Raw genomic sequence first — 15,253 nt, 5'->3', positions numbered from 1 at the left:
GGGGGGGGTGGAGTGGAGGGGATAAGCAGGTACTGCATGCCTTATTGAAGGCATGGTGACCCAGGGTTCTGTGAGTCCTCCAGGTGGGCTCCCTAGGCAGATAGAAGCTACCCAAGGACAGCTGTGGTTTCTGCAGTTGTGGGCCTGTCTCTGAGGACAGAAAACCCTTTGAGAAGGCCACCTCCCACCTGCTGGATATACTGGACGCCAGGCACCGTCCCCCCAAGGTCACTTCCAGAGTTGATAGGGGTGCCCCTCCCAAGCACTCTTGCTCAGCCATACATATAAGCAGGACCTTCCAGACTTTGTTGCACCGCCATGCAGGGACGACCCCTCTCTCCGCTGGCGCTACTGCTGGTGACCATGGGGGCTGTGTTACAGGCGGAGACTCTCAAAGAAGAGCTCCAAAAAGCCCCCAGCACCAGGGGCCTCATCTTCCTTGAGGATGGGGTCTGGCCTCCCAGCAATCCCCCAGAGCCCTTGTGCCTGGTGACACTGAGAGCGGAGGGGAACAGAAGCAGAATCCCGCTAAGGGTAGTAGGGAGCCTGGACAGCTATGAGCATGCCTTCCTGGAGGCTGTACAGGAGTCTCACTGGGGACCCCAAGACCTGACCACCTTTGGAGTCTGCACTCCTGATGCCCAGGCTGCCCTGCCAGTCCTGCAGCACCTTGGGGCCTGGCTGGGGGAGCCTGGGGGGCAGCAGTTGCTGGTCCTGCACCTGACTGAAGGTATGTGATGGGCGCTGTTCAGGACCCCTGTGCCTTGTGCAACCTGAGGCTCATCCCGAGGACCCGGGGGAGGCTGCGGGGAGGTCCTATTGCCTGGCTGCCAGGCACAGCCTTGATGGCAGAGCACAACACCCCAACTCCGTCCCAGGCAAAGGGTCACCGAGTCCCTTCAAGCAAGGTCCTCACTTCACAGCTGGGGTCAGGGTCCTTCAGGCCTGCATGGCCACATGCAGTTAGATTCCAGCTGAGGTACTCTGTAGGACAGGTCTTGAGGGAGGGAAACTAGTGGCTTCAGACTCAGTTGTCAACCAGTATTCGGCCCACAGTGATATGGGAGCCCACGCTCTTGCTGAAGTTCCAAGAGCCTCCACGTGGGGGCGCCATCCGCTGGGAGCAGGCCCTGCTGGTGCTGTACCCGGGGCCCGGCCCCCAGGTCACCGTCACAGGGACTGGACTGCAGGGCACACAGGTACGTGAGAGTGACATGGGGCCATCCCGCAACAGCCGTCTGGTTGGGGTGTATGAAGATCTGCCTAATAGGAGGGTTCCTGGGGTCACTAGTACACAAGGTAGTCTACTCCCGGTATGGGATGGGTGTGCCTGGTAGCCTGGCCATCCTCAGTCCAGCAGAGTCCCGATGTCTACAGAACCTCTGCCCTACACGGGACACCCGCTATTTGGTGCTGGTTGTGGATTTCCCGGCGGGGGCCTGGAGTGGCCCTGGCCTTGCCCTAACTCTTCAGCCATGCAGAGAAGGTAGGTCCAGGTCCTGGCAGAGGGGAGGGGACGGTATGAAAAGAGGCTGCCCTTTGCCCTTCCCCTCAGCTAGCCACGTGCTCACCCCCCCACCCCCCGCAGGTGCCACCCTGAGCATCGCCCAGCTGCAGGCTTTTCTGTTTGGCTCTGACTCTCGCTGTTTCACACGCATGACCCCTACCCTGCTGTTGCTGCCGCCTACCCAGTCATCCATGCAGCCAGCGCATGGCCAGCTGGACACCATGCCCTTCCCACCGCCCAGGTGTGCGCACGGCAGGGCTGGAGTTGGAACTGGGAAGATGTGGGGAGGAGGAAATGCGCCCACCACAGCCTCTTGTGCTCAAGGTTGGCTCACTGCCCTCTATTCCAGGCTGCCCCTGGAGCCAGAGGATCTGCCACACAGCGCCAACCCCTTCCTAGAGACTCTCACCCGCTTGGTGCGTACCTTGCGGGGACCCCCAACCCGAGCCTCTCACACGCGTCTGGCCCTGGACCCTGGGGCTCTGGCCAACTTCCCACAGGGCCTGGTTAACCTGTCGGACCCCGCGGCCCTGGAATGCCTGCTCGATGGGGAGGAACCCCTGCTACTGCTGCTGTCCCCCACTGCAGCCACCGTAGGGGACCCTACGCCGCTGCAGGGCCCCGCCTCTGCTCCCTGGGCAGCCGACCTGGCACGCAGGGTGGCCGTGGAGCTGCAGGCGGCGGCCTCAGAGCTGCGTGGCCTTCCCGGTCTGCCACCCGCTGCGCCCCCTCTGCTGTCGCGCCTGCTGGCGCTGTGCCCCAACGACTCCAACAGCCCTGGGGACCCGCTGCGCGCGCTGCTTCTACTAAAGGCACTGCAGGGCCTGCGTGCTGAGTGGCGAGGGAGGGAAGGGCGCGGGAGGGCAGGACGCAGCGTGGAGACCGCTGCAGAAGGGCCGTGCGGGCTGCGCGAGCTGAGCGTGGACCTGCGGGCAGAGCGCTCAGTGCTCATCCCTGAGACCTACCAGGCCAACAACTGCCAAGGCGCCTGCGCGTGGCCACAGTCCGACCGCAATCCGCACTACGGGAACCACGTGGTGCTCCTGCTGAAGATGCAGGCTCGCGGGGCTGCCCTGGGGCGCCTACCCTGCTGCGTGCCCACCGCATACGCGGGCAAGCTGCTCATCAGCCTGTCCGAGGAACGCATCAGCGCGCACCACGTGCCTAACATGGTGGCCACCGAGTGCGGCTGCCGCTGACGCCTGCTTTGTCTCCAGACAGTATACCAATAAAGATCAGCAAACACTCAGTGGGGGTGTCTGTGGGTGGAGGGACCTCCTGTCACCTCCCTTCTCAAGTGCTAGATCTGCACGCACGTACACACACCATCCAGTCCGTGAGGATGCACTCCATCTCCATCACTTTTTAAAGACAGGGTCTCTCTCTATGTAATACAGGCCATCCTGGAACTTACTATGTAGACCAGGCTGGCCCCGAACTCACAGAGAGCCGACCGACCCTACCTCCCCAGTGCTGGCATTAAATTCCCAGTCCATGTCACTTTTTAAATTAGTTAACTAATTTGTATGTGTGGAGGGGAGGGTTGAGGCAGGAGAATTGCTTTGAGTCATCCTGAACTACAGAGTAAAACCTTGTTACAAAGTCCAAAAAAGGGGAGCGAGACAAACAGCTCAGCCATAAAGGGCGCTTGCACATCCCAACCCCCCCCCCCACCCCAGGCTCAAACCTGAAAAAGAAAATGCTGCGGCGCAGGTGTGTCTGGAGGTGGAGACAGGAGGGTCAGAACTGCAAGCCAGGCTGCACGGCTTATGCAGTCGTCACACAGCACGCTTATGGAGGTCAGGATAATGAAGGGGAGTGTGTCCCAGGATAAAGGCTCAGCGGCAAGCACCTTTACCCACTTCGCCATCTCGTCGACCCTTGGGGTCCAGGCACAAAGAAGCAGAAAACGTGGCTGTCGCAGCACGAGCTTTATTTACTGGTGCTGCAGGGAGAAGGGATACGGGGTTCACCAAGGAGGACAGGGGCAGGATCAATCGCGCCCCTTTCCCCCACGGGGCTTCTGTCTGGGTCGGTCGTCACGGTCGTGGCGTCGCCGGGGAGCCCAGGCCTGCCGCTTCTCATGCTCGAGTTCCCTGGAGGACCGCGTCCATGGCCGATGGCCTCCTTCGTTCACCTCCCAGCGCCGGGACAGGGATTGGCGGGGCTCCCTGGTGACCCACGGCCTCTCCTCCTTCCTGGGCTTCTCCCTCCTCAGCTTCTCCTTCTTCAGCTTCTCTCCTTTCTTTGACTTCTCCCTCGGCCTCTCCTGGGACCCTCGGCCACCAAGGGGTGCGCACTCCTCTCCAGAGACCTCTGTGGTGGACCCGCCAGGCTCCCCCTGGGTTTCTGCTTCTGCAGCCTCAGGCTTTCCCTGCTTCTGTACCTGGGGTCCGGGGGGCTCAGGAGGCCCGGATGGGGGCACCAAGAGCGGGGGCTTAGGCTGCAGAAAGACAATGTGGGATCTTGGGGTCCGCACCCATCTCCCCACAGGCCAGACCTCCTTTTTCCTGGGAAGCAGCCCCATCAGGTGAAGGCCCAGGAAGAAAGCTTACCGCGAGAGCCTCTGGTTTCTTGGGTGGAGGACTGGGCGGGACCCACTGCTGAGGGACTTCCACCGCCATGTCCCCAGCCACCGCGTCTGAAAGTCAGTCGGTCTGGGTTGGAGGACAGAGCGCACCCTCCTCATCCTCCCACTCAGCCCCAGAACAACCCACTTCAGCAGTCTACCTCACGCTCCTGCTGCTGGGATACCCCCTCCTCCTAGAGACCCCCCCTTTTCTCTTGTCTTCTCTTCTCTTCTCTCCTCTCTCCTCTCTTCTCCTCTCCTGTCTCTCTCTCCCCTCTCTCTTCTCTCTCCCTCTCTTCTCTTCTCTCCTCCTTTCCCCTCCCCTCCCCCTCTCTCTGCATGGGGGCATCTAGCTTGGGGTGGATTATGTAGGTCCCTTCTCTACTGAAGGAGTGGGAACCAGGTTCAGTCTCACATGCCCGTCATCCTGGCTGGAGGATGCTGAGACAGGAAGATTGCCATGAGACCCAGGCTAATCTGTGTTATATAAAATGAGCCCTTAACTCAAAAGCAAACAAAAAGCCTGGGTTCAGCTCTTGGGAGTTCAAAGCAGGGGGATCAGAGGCCATCCTGGACTATATGAAACTTTGTCTCAAAAAAAAAAAAAAAAAAAGTCTGGGCCTGGTGACTCACACCTTTAATTCCAGCACGTGGGAGGGACCCAGAGACAGGCGAATTTTTCGGAGTCTACAGAGGCCAGCCAGGGGTACACAGTGAGACTCTGGCTCAAAATGAATGAATGAATGAATGAATGCCAGTTGAGCCAAGAGCACCCCAAAGGCGGGCTTGGAAGCCTAAGTGTGACCATGCGGCTCACAGGCTATTTCTGGAGTAGGGAGAGACTGGAGCACAATGTAGGAACAGTGGAGTCACTGCCCGCGCAGGGCTGCAGGGAATTGCAGAGAATGCACCCCATCCCTTTGGAGAGGACTCTCACTGTCCCTACCCCTGCAGCAGGTCAATCCCTCCTCTGCAACGCTCACCCTGACAGAGCTGGACAGCCGAGCCCAGCAGTGCCACCAGTGAGGCCAGCACCAGGCACTTGTTGAGCGTCAGGTCTCCCCAAGGCAGGTCGTCCCTGGGCGGTGGCGGTGGGGGCTTCAGGGGAGGCGCAGCCTGCAACTTTCTGCGTGCGAGAACGCTCCGGGGGCCTGCAGCGACAAGCGTTTGGTCTCCTGTGGCTCCTGCCCCCCCCCCATCCCGCCCTCTCGCCCTCCCCGCGCAAACCCACTTGTCCCAGCTTTAGGAATCCCTTTGCCAGTTCCCAGACCCTCCTGGGCCACGAGCTCTTTCTCCGCAGTGCCGGCAGTCACTGGGTCCTGGAGGACCTGTAGGGCGTCAGAGACACGCGGGATATCAGTCCACATTTTCCGGGGAGGAGGCGGATTGTAGTGACTCATTCTGTAATCTCAACACCCAGGAGGTCGAGACATAAGGAGGGTCTGCAGTTGGATGCCGACCTGGGTCGCGTAGTAAGACTGTCTAAAACTCAAAAGTAGGGCCCAGGCAAGCAGCTCACTGGGTGCTGCTCCTGCCTCCAAACCTGACAGCCTGCCTTTGATCCTGGGACACCTCCCCCGCCCCAGTAAAGGTAAAGGTGAAAACAGATTCAGGGAAGATGACCTCTGATCCCTTGCTGTACATGTTCACATACACATATAAATAATTATATATGTGTGTGTGTATGCATATATAGACATGCAGATAAGTACAGATATATACATGTATATATACAAATATATACAAACACACACACATATATATACATATACATTAGAAGTTGGAGAGATGGCTCAGTGGCTACAGTACAGGCAGCTCTCACAGAGAAACCAGCACCCACAGGGCAGCTCACAACCATCTGTAACTCCAGTTCCAGGGGATCCAATGCCCCCTTCTGGTTTCTGAGTTCATCAGATACCCATGTATGCAGGCAAAACGCATAAAAAAAATAAAAATTAAATACAAAAAGAAAAAGAAAGAAGGAAGGGAGGCAGGGAGAAAAGAAGGGAGGGAGGGAGGGAGGGAGAGGAGAGAGAGCTGGAGAAGAACGGGAGACCACCATTCCTTTAGCTGGCTGTCCCGATCGCGGGGCCAGCTACTCACGGGTGTCCAGCGACTAGAGTCGGCCAGCCTGGATGCCCCTGTTGTTGAAACAGATGAAGAATCGAAACAGCAGGGTATTTGCCACCCTGACCAACTCCATCCCACCCCACACCCCCACATCCCCACACCCCCAAACCGAAAGGCAATTTGCAGCTTCCTATGCAAATGACAAGGGACATGGGGCTCAGAGATACGCAGCAGTGTCTCCTAGTAGCTTCCAACCCAGAACCGAGGAACCAACCCCTAAAGCCGCTTGCCTTGGCCCAGGCTGGGAGATTAAGTGTTGGTCTCCAAAGCGGAGCCACCAGGCTCTTGCATCAATTGCGGTACCTTGTGCCTTGCCGTCTGACCGTCGGCCTGAGCTTGGCTGCTCCAGTAACAAGAAGTCATCGCTGGGGAGGCAGCTGCCCAGGCCCCCATCCAGATCCTCCAAGCCTCTGGCTGTCATGAAGACTGCAGGATGGGCAGGGAGTCAGGGCATGGTCTTACCTAATCTTCGCCTCCACTGGAGGAATTCATGCTCCTTTCTTTTTTTTTTTTTTTTTTTTTTGAGACAAGGTTTCTCTGTGTAGCCCTGGCTGTCCTGGAATTCGCTCTGTAGACCAAGCTGATCTCAAACTCACAGAGATCCACCTGCCTCTGCCTCCCGAGTGCTAGGATTAAAGGTGTAAGCCACATGCTGGGCAGAAATTCATACTCTTGCATGACTTCAGCATTTCCTTGGGACCCCTTCCCCATAGCCCAACCATGGGAAGACACCCAGACTCTATCAGTACAGCAAGGAACAAAACCAAGGCCCCGAGAGGCCCAGAGCTCACCCAGGGCTACACAGGAATGAACCCAAGGCCCATGCTGGAGCCCTGCTCTGCAGAGCCAGCTCAAATTCTCTGAGGCCATAGACTATTTTTATCGGGTGTTTCACGCCAGCAGGAGAGGTCAGTCTGGCAGCCCAACCCCTCCCCAGACTCTTGCTCCCAGTCTAACAGAGTAGGCATCCTAGCGCTGAACCCCCTAGCTGACCCAGGATTCAGGGGGCTGAAGCCTCAACAGCCCGCCTAGTCTAGCCCTCAGTGTGACAGAGGAGGCGGGGGCAGACGGGATCGTGAGGGGTTTCCAGTCACGGCACCAGCCTTCTTGCCCCTGTTTTTATAGGGCACACAGAGAAACTGGGACCAGGGGCTCTGCTGAGCTGGATGCCAGACACAGGTTTAGTTTATGGGGAGGAGGGGGGCAATCCATGGCCACTGGCTGCCCCCTGTATCTCCACTCCCCGACAGAAATACTTTAAGAACAGGGAGGGTATGAGCCAGCAAGATGGCTCAACAGGTACAAGAGCTTGCAGCCAAACCTGATGATTTGAATTCAATCCTCCAATCACCTCCCTTTGTGGGGGGTGTGGTTTCGAGTTTCCCTGTGTAGCGCTGGCTGTCCTGGATCTCACGCTCTAGACCAGGCTGGTCTCGAACTCACAGAGATCCGCCTGCCTCTGCCTCCCGAGTGCTGGGATTAAAGGCTAGCCGCTGCCCGGGCACTTCAGATAGAAGGCAAGGCTGGAGTCCTCGGGTTGTCTTCTGTTGACCACGCGTGCCCCTCAGCACATACCTTCACTTGTCCACTTACAAAAACTAAAAATTTTAAAATATCATTTAAAAATGAAATATAAGTAAAACCATAGAAGTTTCCCCTCTTGGGGGAGGGGACCAAAACACAGGTGAGGCAGGGAATTTGGCCCCTCCCTGTATGGGGGTGGTCATCGGAATAGGGGACCCTAGTGGACCTCAGGGATCTCTTACCAAGCTCTAGGAAGCACAGCTCTATCCAGGTTCCCCGCAGCCCCTCTCCTCTTACCCTACAGTCTCCGAGCTGGGCCTGACAAACAAGTAAGCACAAGGACCTGTGGTCTGTGATGGACAGCAACAGATGGCCAGAGACAGCTGCTGGGGACCAATTGGAGAGTGCCAGGGACCCAGGAGGAGGGCTTTTCACGGGGTCACTGGGAGGGTGGCCGCCACCCACAGCCGCCTCCTGCAATGAACCAGGGGACCTTGTTTGCTGCTCTAGTGTCCGAGGTCGCAGCCCCAGTGGCCGCATCTGTGACTTTGAGGCTTCTGACACGTGGCCGGCTTACCCCTGCCCTGAGTTCTAGGTTGACTCAACTATTTTCCAGTGGCTCCCGGTTTCTTTTTAGACAGTTCAACTTAATTTATTTATTTTTGTGGTAATGAGGACTGAATCCAGGACCTCAGTCTCTAACTGGGGAACTCTGGGCGGGGCTTCACCCTGACCACGCCCCCAGCCCCTCACTGGGGGATTCTAGGCGGGGCTCTACACTGACCACGCCCCCAGCCCCTCACTGGAGGATTCAGGGAGGCTCCACACTGACCACGCCCCCAGCCCCTCACTGGAGGATTCAGGGAGGCTCCACATTGACCACGCCCCCAGCTCCTCACTGGGGATTCTAGGTAGATATTGTGGGTACAGTGACAGAAAATGTCATCACTAATACAGCAGGGAATGAGGGACTGGAGTCAGGGCTACGCCTCCTGGGCTGAAATCATCCTACAGTGACTGGTAAACAGGCTTCTGTGAGGAATCCTAATTCTGGAACAACCCGGTCCAGAGCCTGGGTTTCCTCCTGTGCAAAGTGAGATTTCTTCCTAGGTGGTACTGAGATAGAAACTGGATCACTTCCTTAGGGACCGATTTCCTCCAGCGGAAATAGTACCACCTGCTGGGGGACCTGCATTTCTGCATCGCAATGCCTCATGGGACTGAGGATCAGATTGGTGACACATTTTATCCATGACTTTATTTTTTTTTAAATATTTATTTATTTGTTATGTATACAATATTCTGTCTGTGTATATGTCTGCAGGCCACAAGAGGGCACCAGACCTCATTACAGATGGTTGTGAGCCACCATGTGGTTGCCAGGGATTGAACTCAGGACCTCTGGAAGAGCAGGCAATGCTCTTAACCTCTGAGCCATCTCTCCAGCCCTATCCATGACTTTATTATCTGCCTATGTAGTCACTTAGTCAGTCAACAAACACAGCGCAGCGTACCCCAGCAATATGGAAATTACTGTTACCGTTATCAATACTATAGTTGTTACTTTTTTTTACAAATATTTATTTTGTGTAGGTGTGTGTGTAGGCAGGCACCCTCACTATGGAGCTTGCAGGGTCTGTTCCCTGGTTCTGGCCTCCCACCACGTGGACTGAACTCAGGTCATCAGGCGTCCCTGGGTAAAGACGCTAGATGACAGGTGCAGTTCGTAATCCTGGATGACCTGGAACCAGGCTGACTTTGAACCTGACACTTTTGCCTCTCCAGTTACATAGCCGCCAGCTTTTGTTTTGGGACAGGGTGTAAAGTGAAAGGCTGGAAAAGATTCCACTTCTGTGCTGGGCCCCCAGGATAAGCTAAGGCCATAAGACCCCTCTTTAGGGGAAGTATTAGCTAACAGAGAACAGAGAAACAAAGTAGCTGGCTGCAGCCCATTGCCCCACCCTACTTCCCCCATCAGCTGGGCAATATGTCAAGCAGCCCCTGCGGTTAGCACAGGGTCCGCAGATGTGTGAGGACGTAACGGGGTGCTGTGCTAGCCCCCTTAGATACTAACAGCCTACCAGGAACCAGCAGCTGAGCTCTCCCTCACCGTTAGCCAATTGTGATACAGGATAAGGAATTTTGTATTTTGAGACCGTAATTTTGTGAGTGCCTTGTGGTTTTTGTCTTTATGAACCCCTTACAAGGGGCTGGAGAGATGGCTCAGGGGTTAGGAGCACTGACTGCTCTTCCAGAGGTCCTGAGTTCAATTCCCAGCAACCACACTGTGGCTCACAACCATCTGATCTGGTGCCCTCTTCTGACCTGCATACATAATAAACTAATAAATAATAAATAAAAGTAAATAAAAAAAGCTTGGAGCCGGGCAGTGGTAGTGCACACCTTTAATTTCAGCACTTGGGAGGCAGAGGCTGGCGAAATCTTTGTGAGTTCAAGGCCAGCCTGGTCTACAGAACATGTACCAGGACACATTTCAAAACTACACAGAGAAATCCTGTCTTAAAAAACAAAGGCATAAACAAACAAAAAAATCCAAAAAACTCAGGAGTTAAATATTTGAGCAAAAACCTGTTTTTGCTTTTGTTTTTGTTTTTGGCCTTGTTTTGTTTTTTTGACACAGGGTTTCTCTGTGGCTTTGGAGGTTGTCCTGGAACTATCTCCTGTAGACCATGCTGACTTCGAACTCCTAGAGATCCGCCTGCCTCTGCCTTCTGAGTGCTGGGATTAAAGGCATGCACCACCACCACCCAGCAAAAAACAAAACAAAACAAAACAAAAAAACCTGCTTTTCCTCCTCTCTCTCCTTCCCCAATCCAAAAGGGTCTGCAAAACTCTCTAAGGCCCTCGCTACTGCTTCCTGCATCTCTCTATATATATCCTGGGTCGTCCAAAACCTCTATTGATGTGTGAAGTCCTCCTGTATATGTGCTGCTTTTATTAGTTAATGAATAAAGAATCTGTCTTGGTCCTGGCAGGGCAGAACAGATCTAGGCAGGGAAAACTAAACTGAATGCTGGGAGAAAGAAGGCAGAGTCAGGGAGATGCCAGGTAGCCACCACCAGGAACAGACATGCCAGAACCTTGCCAGTAAGCCACAGCCATGTGGCGATACACAGATTAATAGAAATGAGTTAAATTAAGATTTAAGAGTTAGCCAATAAGAAGCTAGAGCTAATCGGCCAAGCAGTGATTTAAATAATATAGTTTCTGTGTGGTTATTTTGGGCTAAGCAGCTGGGAACAAGCGAGCAACTACTAGAACACTCTATGACTAATTCTGGTCAGCTTGTTGCTATCTCTGCCCTCTTGATTCAAGGTAAACTTTATTAACAATCTCAGGGTGGGACTGGAGAGAAGGCTCAACAGTTAAGAGAAGTGGCTACTCTTCCAGAGCACCCAAGTTCAATTCCCAGCACCCACATGGTGACTCACACCGGTCTGTAGCTCCAGTTCTGGGGAATCTGACACCTTCACACCAGTGCACATAAAAGTTAAACAAATTATAAAAAATCCTCGGTGGGCCAGGCGGCGGTGGCGCACGCCTTTAGTCCTAGCACTCGGGAGGCAGAGGCAGGCGGATCTCTGTGAGTTCGAGAAGAGCCTGGTCTACAAGACCTAGTGCCAGGACAGGCTCCAAAGCTACAGAGAAACCCTGTCTCGAAAAACTAAATAAATAAATAAATAAAATCCTTGGTGGGGCTGGAGAAATGGCTCAGTGGTTAAGAGCATTGCCTGCTCTTCCAAAGGTCTTGAGTTCAATTCCCAGCAACCACATATTGGCTACATAATAAATAAATAAATATTAAAAAAATAAAAAATAAATAAAATATCCTCGGAGTATCAGTGTGAACAAATGTGCCACAACATTCCTCTCTTTTGACTAAAGTGGGAAGAAAGGTTTTAACTCTAAACATAATAAAAATATATACCATAAGAACAATTTTTAAAAAAGCTGGGCAGTGGTGGTGCATGCCTTTAATCCCAGCACTAAAGAAGCAGAGGCAGGTGGATCTCTGTGAGTTCAAGACCAGCCTGGTCTACAAGAGCTAGTTCCAGGACAGGCTCCAAAGCCACAGAGAAACCTGTCTCGAAAAACAAAACAAAAGAAACAAAAAAACAATAAGAATAATTATCAGGTACAATTACATTAAAAATATCCAGTCCACTTGTGTTTGGCAATTTTGGAGAAAATGGTCTGTTATCTATTCTATCTTGGTGAGGTCAAAGTTTTATACCTAATTAACTTTTTATCATAGCTTGTATTTCCAACCTAGACCTTAAGACATATTCTTTCATAAACAATTGAAGCTTTATGTCTCTTCAGCTTGATAAACTTTACATATCTTCTGTGTGTCTTTTCTAACTTTGGTAACAAGGAAAATTGTAACAATAAGTATCTATTCTTCAATCTCACCAAAGATCCCAGAAGGATATAACATTGCCCAAGTAAACAAGGAAATGCAGAACAAGTAATTTTCAAAACTTTAGAAATGACAGAGGCAGCAGATACCTGGACAGTTTCCCGAGGTTCCTCTGCAATGTTGGGACATCCGTCTTCAACCTACAGGCCTAGAATATCTGACAGATTTTTCTGTGAAACAGGAATTTTTGAAGGACTTCCCTGCCTTGTTTTGGTAAAGTTCAGCAGCCTTTTTCCTTTGTGTCCTGTTTATCCAGTTTGTACAGCATACTGTCAGCAGTCAAGGCAAGGGCACTTTCTTGCCCAGTAGCTAACTTTTCCACAAATGAAAGAAAACTCCCCAAGGAAGCTCTTTCATGCCTAGCATCCATTTTTGAAGTAAAATGGTGCTGCCAAGAGCAGACATATCTGTCATGCAAAGCCTTATGTTATTAAAATAGTTTAAATACCATATTCTGTAGGTCTCTGAAGTACTTGAAGGCTACCTGTCTACCCAAAATATATCTGTTTGACCTTGAAAACATACCTAACATGACTATAAATTTGATTGTTACAGATGACTAACTACTACCCTGCATTCAATTATCTTAAATAGTTCATAATAATAGATTTCAAGTCCTAGAACTTTACATTACATTACAGTTTCAAATGAGCTGCATAGGTGCAATATTTTAAACAAGAGTAAAAACGTATATACAGTATATTGTAATGAAAAACCCTTAAATTTGTATCAATATATAAAAATTCATACCAATATAAAACATTTGAGATTAATAGTTGCTGTTTAGTTTAAAACTAGATTCAATAATATTCACTTTTATCCAATCATTCCTATCTCTCCCCCTTTTTAAATCTTCTTAGAAAGAGATTCTTCTTTTTATCTAATTAAATCAAATTAATTAATTAATTAATTTTTTGGTTTTTTTGAGACAGGGTTTCTCTGTAGCTTTGAAGCCTGTCCTGGAACTAGTAGCTCTTGTAGACCAGGCTGGCCTCAAACTCACAGGTATCTACCCGCCTCTGCCTCCCGAGTGCTGGGATTAAAGGCGTGCACCACCACTGCCTGGCTTCTTTTCTTAAAAAATCTAACCTCTTTTGTCTAGTTTTCTCCCTGACCATGAACATAATAACTTTTAACCAATCCCCCAAATGATGTTAAACATCCATAATGCACCAACCAACCAAAACCCACCTGCCCAACCTCTTGGGAATGTGGGCATTGTGGTCTTAAAATTACTTCCCACTGTCTGGAGGCAACAGCATCTATAGGGGACTCTGAGAAAATTGAGATAATGTTTATTCCTTAAAATAAAACCAACGGACTATGAATTAGTACCAACAAAATAGTCCCTTATTCTTGGTTTTTCTCCTGTCCCACGCTAGGCGACTCTTCTGCCATGAGACGGAGACTGGATTTTCCTCTAACACACATTGCTTGGGTTTACTGAAGAGGAGAACCACGCTCCAACTCCAAAGTCAGCTTTAATTTTCAATAGAATTGGGACTGCAAGAAGCCCGCTTGTCTTACACCCCAGAGGAGAGCAGAAGCAAACAGCTGGAAAGGTTTATGGACGTTCATCCTGTTGGAAATGTGATGTCTCAGCAGGTCAGTCTGCTCTGTTATATACATGTTTTCTGGACGATTTGTCCTTTTCCTTCCGCTCTCCCATTTGTCCAGTGGTCTTCTTAGTTGGATGCTTTTATTCTCCTGGAAAGACAAAAACAAAACTCTGCCCCAACCCTATGTAGCGTGAATTCTAATTGGTCTTAAAAATAAAACCCAGAGTCAGACATTGGGGGTGAAAGCTGAAAGAGCAGAGCAGCCAGTCACTAGTTGTCACCCCTGTGACCTCCTCAGATCGAATGGGGTATCCTGTCTCTCCAAGTCCTCAGACTCTGAGCTCCTGTCTCTCCTGCCCTATATTCCTCCCTCTGCCCAGCCATATCCCTTCCTGTTTCTACCTCCCTAGTGCTGGAATTAAAGGTGTGAGCCACCACCACCCAGCTGGTGCTCCTGCTTGTATGTTAATTGGATAAAATTGGTTTTCTGTCAGATGATGGTGGCACACGCCTTTAATCCCAGCACTTGAGAAGCAGAGACAGGTGGATCTCTGTGAGTTTGAGGCCAGCCTGGTCTGCAGAGTGGATTCCAGGATGGCCAGGGCTGTTACACAAAGAAATCCTGTCTTGAAAAAAAAAAAAGCAAACAAAAATAAATAATTGGGAGCTGGGAGGTTGGGGTGAGTTCAAGGCCAGCCTGGTCTACAAGAGCTAGTTCCAGGACAGGCTCCAAAGCTACAGAGAAACCCTGTCTTGAAAAAAAAAAATAATAATAATAAAGTTGGCTGCTCTTCCAGAGAACCTGAGTTCATTTCCCAGGAGCCACATGGCAGCTCATAACTGTCTGTAGCTCCAATTCCAGGAGATCTGACACCTTCACACCAATGCAGATAGAATAAAATTAAATAAATTATAAAAAAGAAACAACGTTGGTCTTCTAATAACCTTGGCCTGCTCCTCTCCAGTTTCATGCAATGGTTCTGCTCTGGAGTCCTCTGCGTGTGAAAATCTTTCTCCGTTTCGTCAGCAGTTCTTTCTAAGGTTTGTATCTTCCCAGCCAAGTTTTCATACTTGGTGCAAATATCGAACAACTTTTTTATAATGTATAAGTATTCAGGCATGTACACCTGCAGGCCAGAAGAGGGCACCAAATCTCGATATAGATGTTTGTGAGCAACCAAGTCATTGCTGGGAATCGAACTCAGCACACACACACACACACACACACACACACACACACACACACACACCAAACAAACAAACAAACCTAATTCCCTCCTTGAGAATTCTCAGGTTTTGCTGGTGGTGACGGCGCACGCCCTTAATCCCAGTACTCTGGAGGTAGAGGCAGGCGGATCTCTGTGAGTTCGAGGCCAGCCTGATTTACAAGCGCTAGTTCCAGGACAGGCTCCAAAGATACAGAGAAACCCTGTCTGGCGACAGCAAAGCTGCGCAGGAGGGTGGGAGGGATGGAGGCATCAGCATCAGCAGCAGTTCTAGGTTTGGGCGGGGGGGGGGGGGGG

General features: G+C 51.5%; 2 protein-coding genes across 2 annotated transcripts; one reads left to right on the top strand and one right to left on the bottom strand.

Annotated features, from left to right (window-relative positions):
• The first annotated feature begins 278 nt into the window (after nucleotides 1-278).
• On the top strand, nucleotides 279-2,756 carry Amh (anti-Mullerian hormone). Its single transcript, XM_050123278.1, has 5 exons — nucleotides 279-730; nucleotides 1,057-1,199; nucleotides 1,378-1,486; nucleotides 1,589-1,748; nucleotides 1,857-2,756. Exons 1-5 carry the CDS (start codon nucleotides 319-321, stop codon nucleotides 2,704-2,706), a joined length of 1,674 nt encoding a protein of 557 aa, XP_049979235.1. The 5' UTR covers nucleotides 279-318; the 3' UTR covers nucleotides 2,707-2,756.
• Nucleotides 2,757-3,339: 583 nt separating this feature from the next.
• Jsrp1 (junctional sarcoplasmic reticulum protein 1) lies at nucleotides 3,340-6,627 on the bottom strand. Its single transcript, XM_050123444.1, has 6 exons — nucleotides 6,510-6,627; nucleotides 6,176-6,217; nucleotides 5,308-5,484; nucleotides 5,060-5,227; nucleotides 4,063-4,148; nucleotides 3,340-3,950 (listed from the first exon to the last, which is right to left on the bottom strand). The coding sequence occupies exons 1-6, from the start codon at nucleotides 6,625-6,627 to the stop codon at nucleotides 3,501-3,503; spliced, it is 1,041 nt and encodes a 346-aa protein (XP_049979401.1). The 3' UTR covers nucleotides 3,340-3,500.
• Nucleotides 6,628-15,253: the final 8,626 nt, after the last annotated feature.

The sequence above is a fragment of the Alexandromys fortis genome, unplaced genomic scaffold (genome assembly GCF_014885135.2).
Source record: "Alexandromys fortis isolate MF-2015 unplaced genomic scaffold, M_Fortis_MF-2015_v1.1 scaffold_221, whole genome shotgun sequence".
Classification (NCBI taxonomy): Eukaryota; Metazoa; Chordata; class Mammalia; order Rodentia; family Cricetidae; genus Alexandromys; species Alexandromys fortis.
Note: the sequence above shows the minus strand (reverse complement) of the source record. Positions and strands in the feature narration are given on the sequence as shown.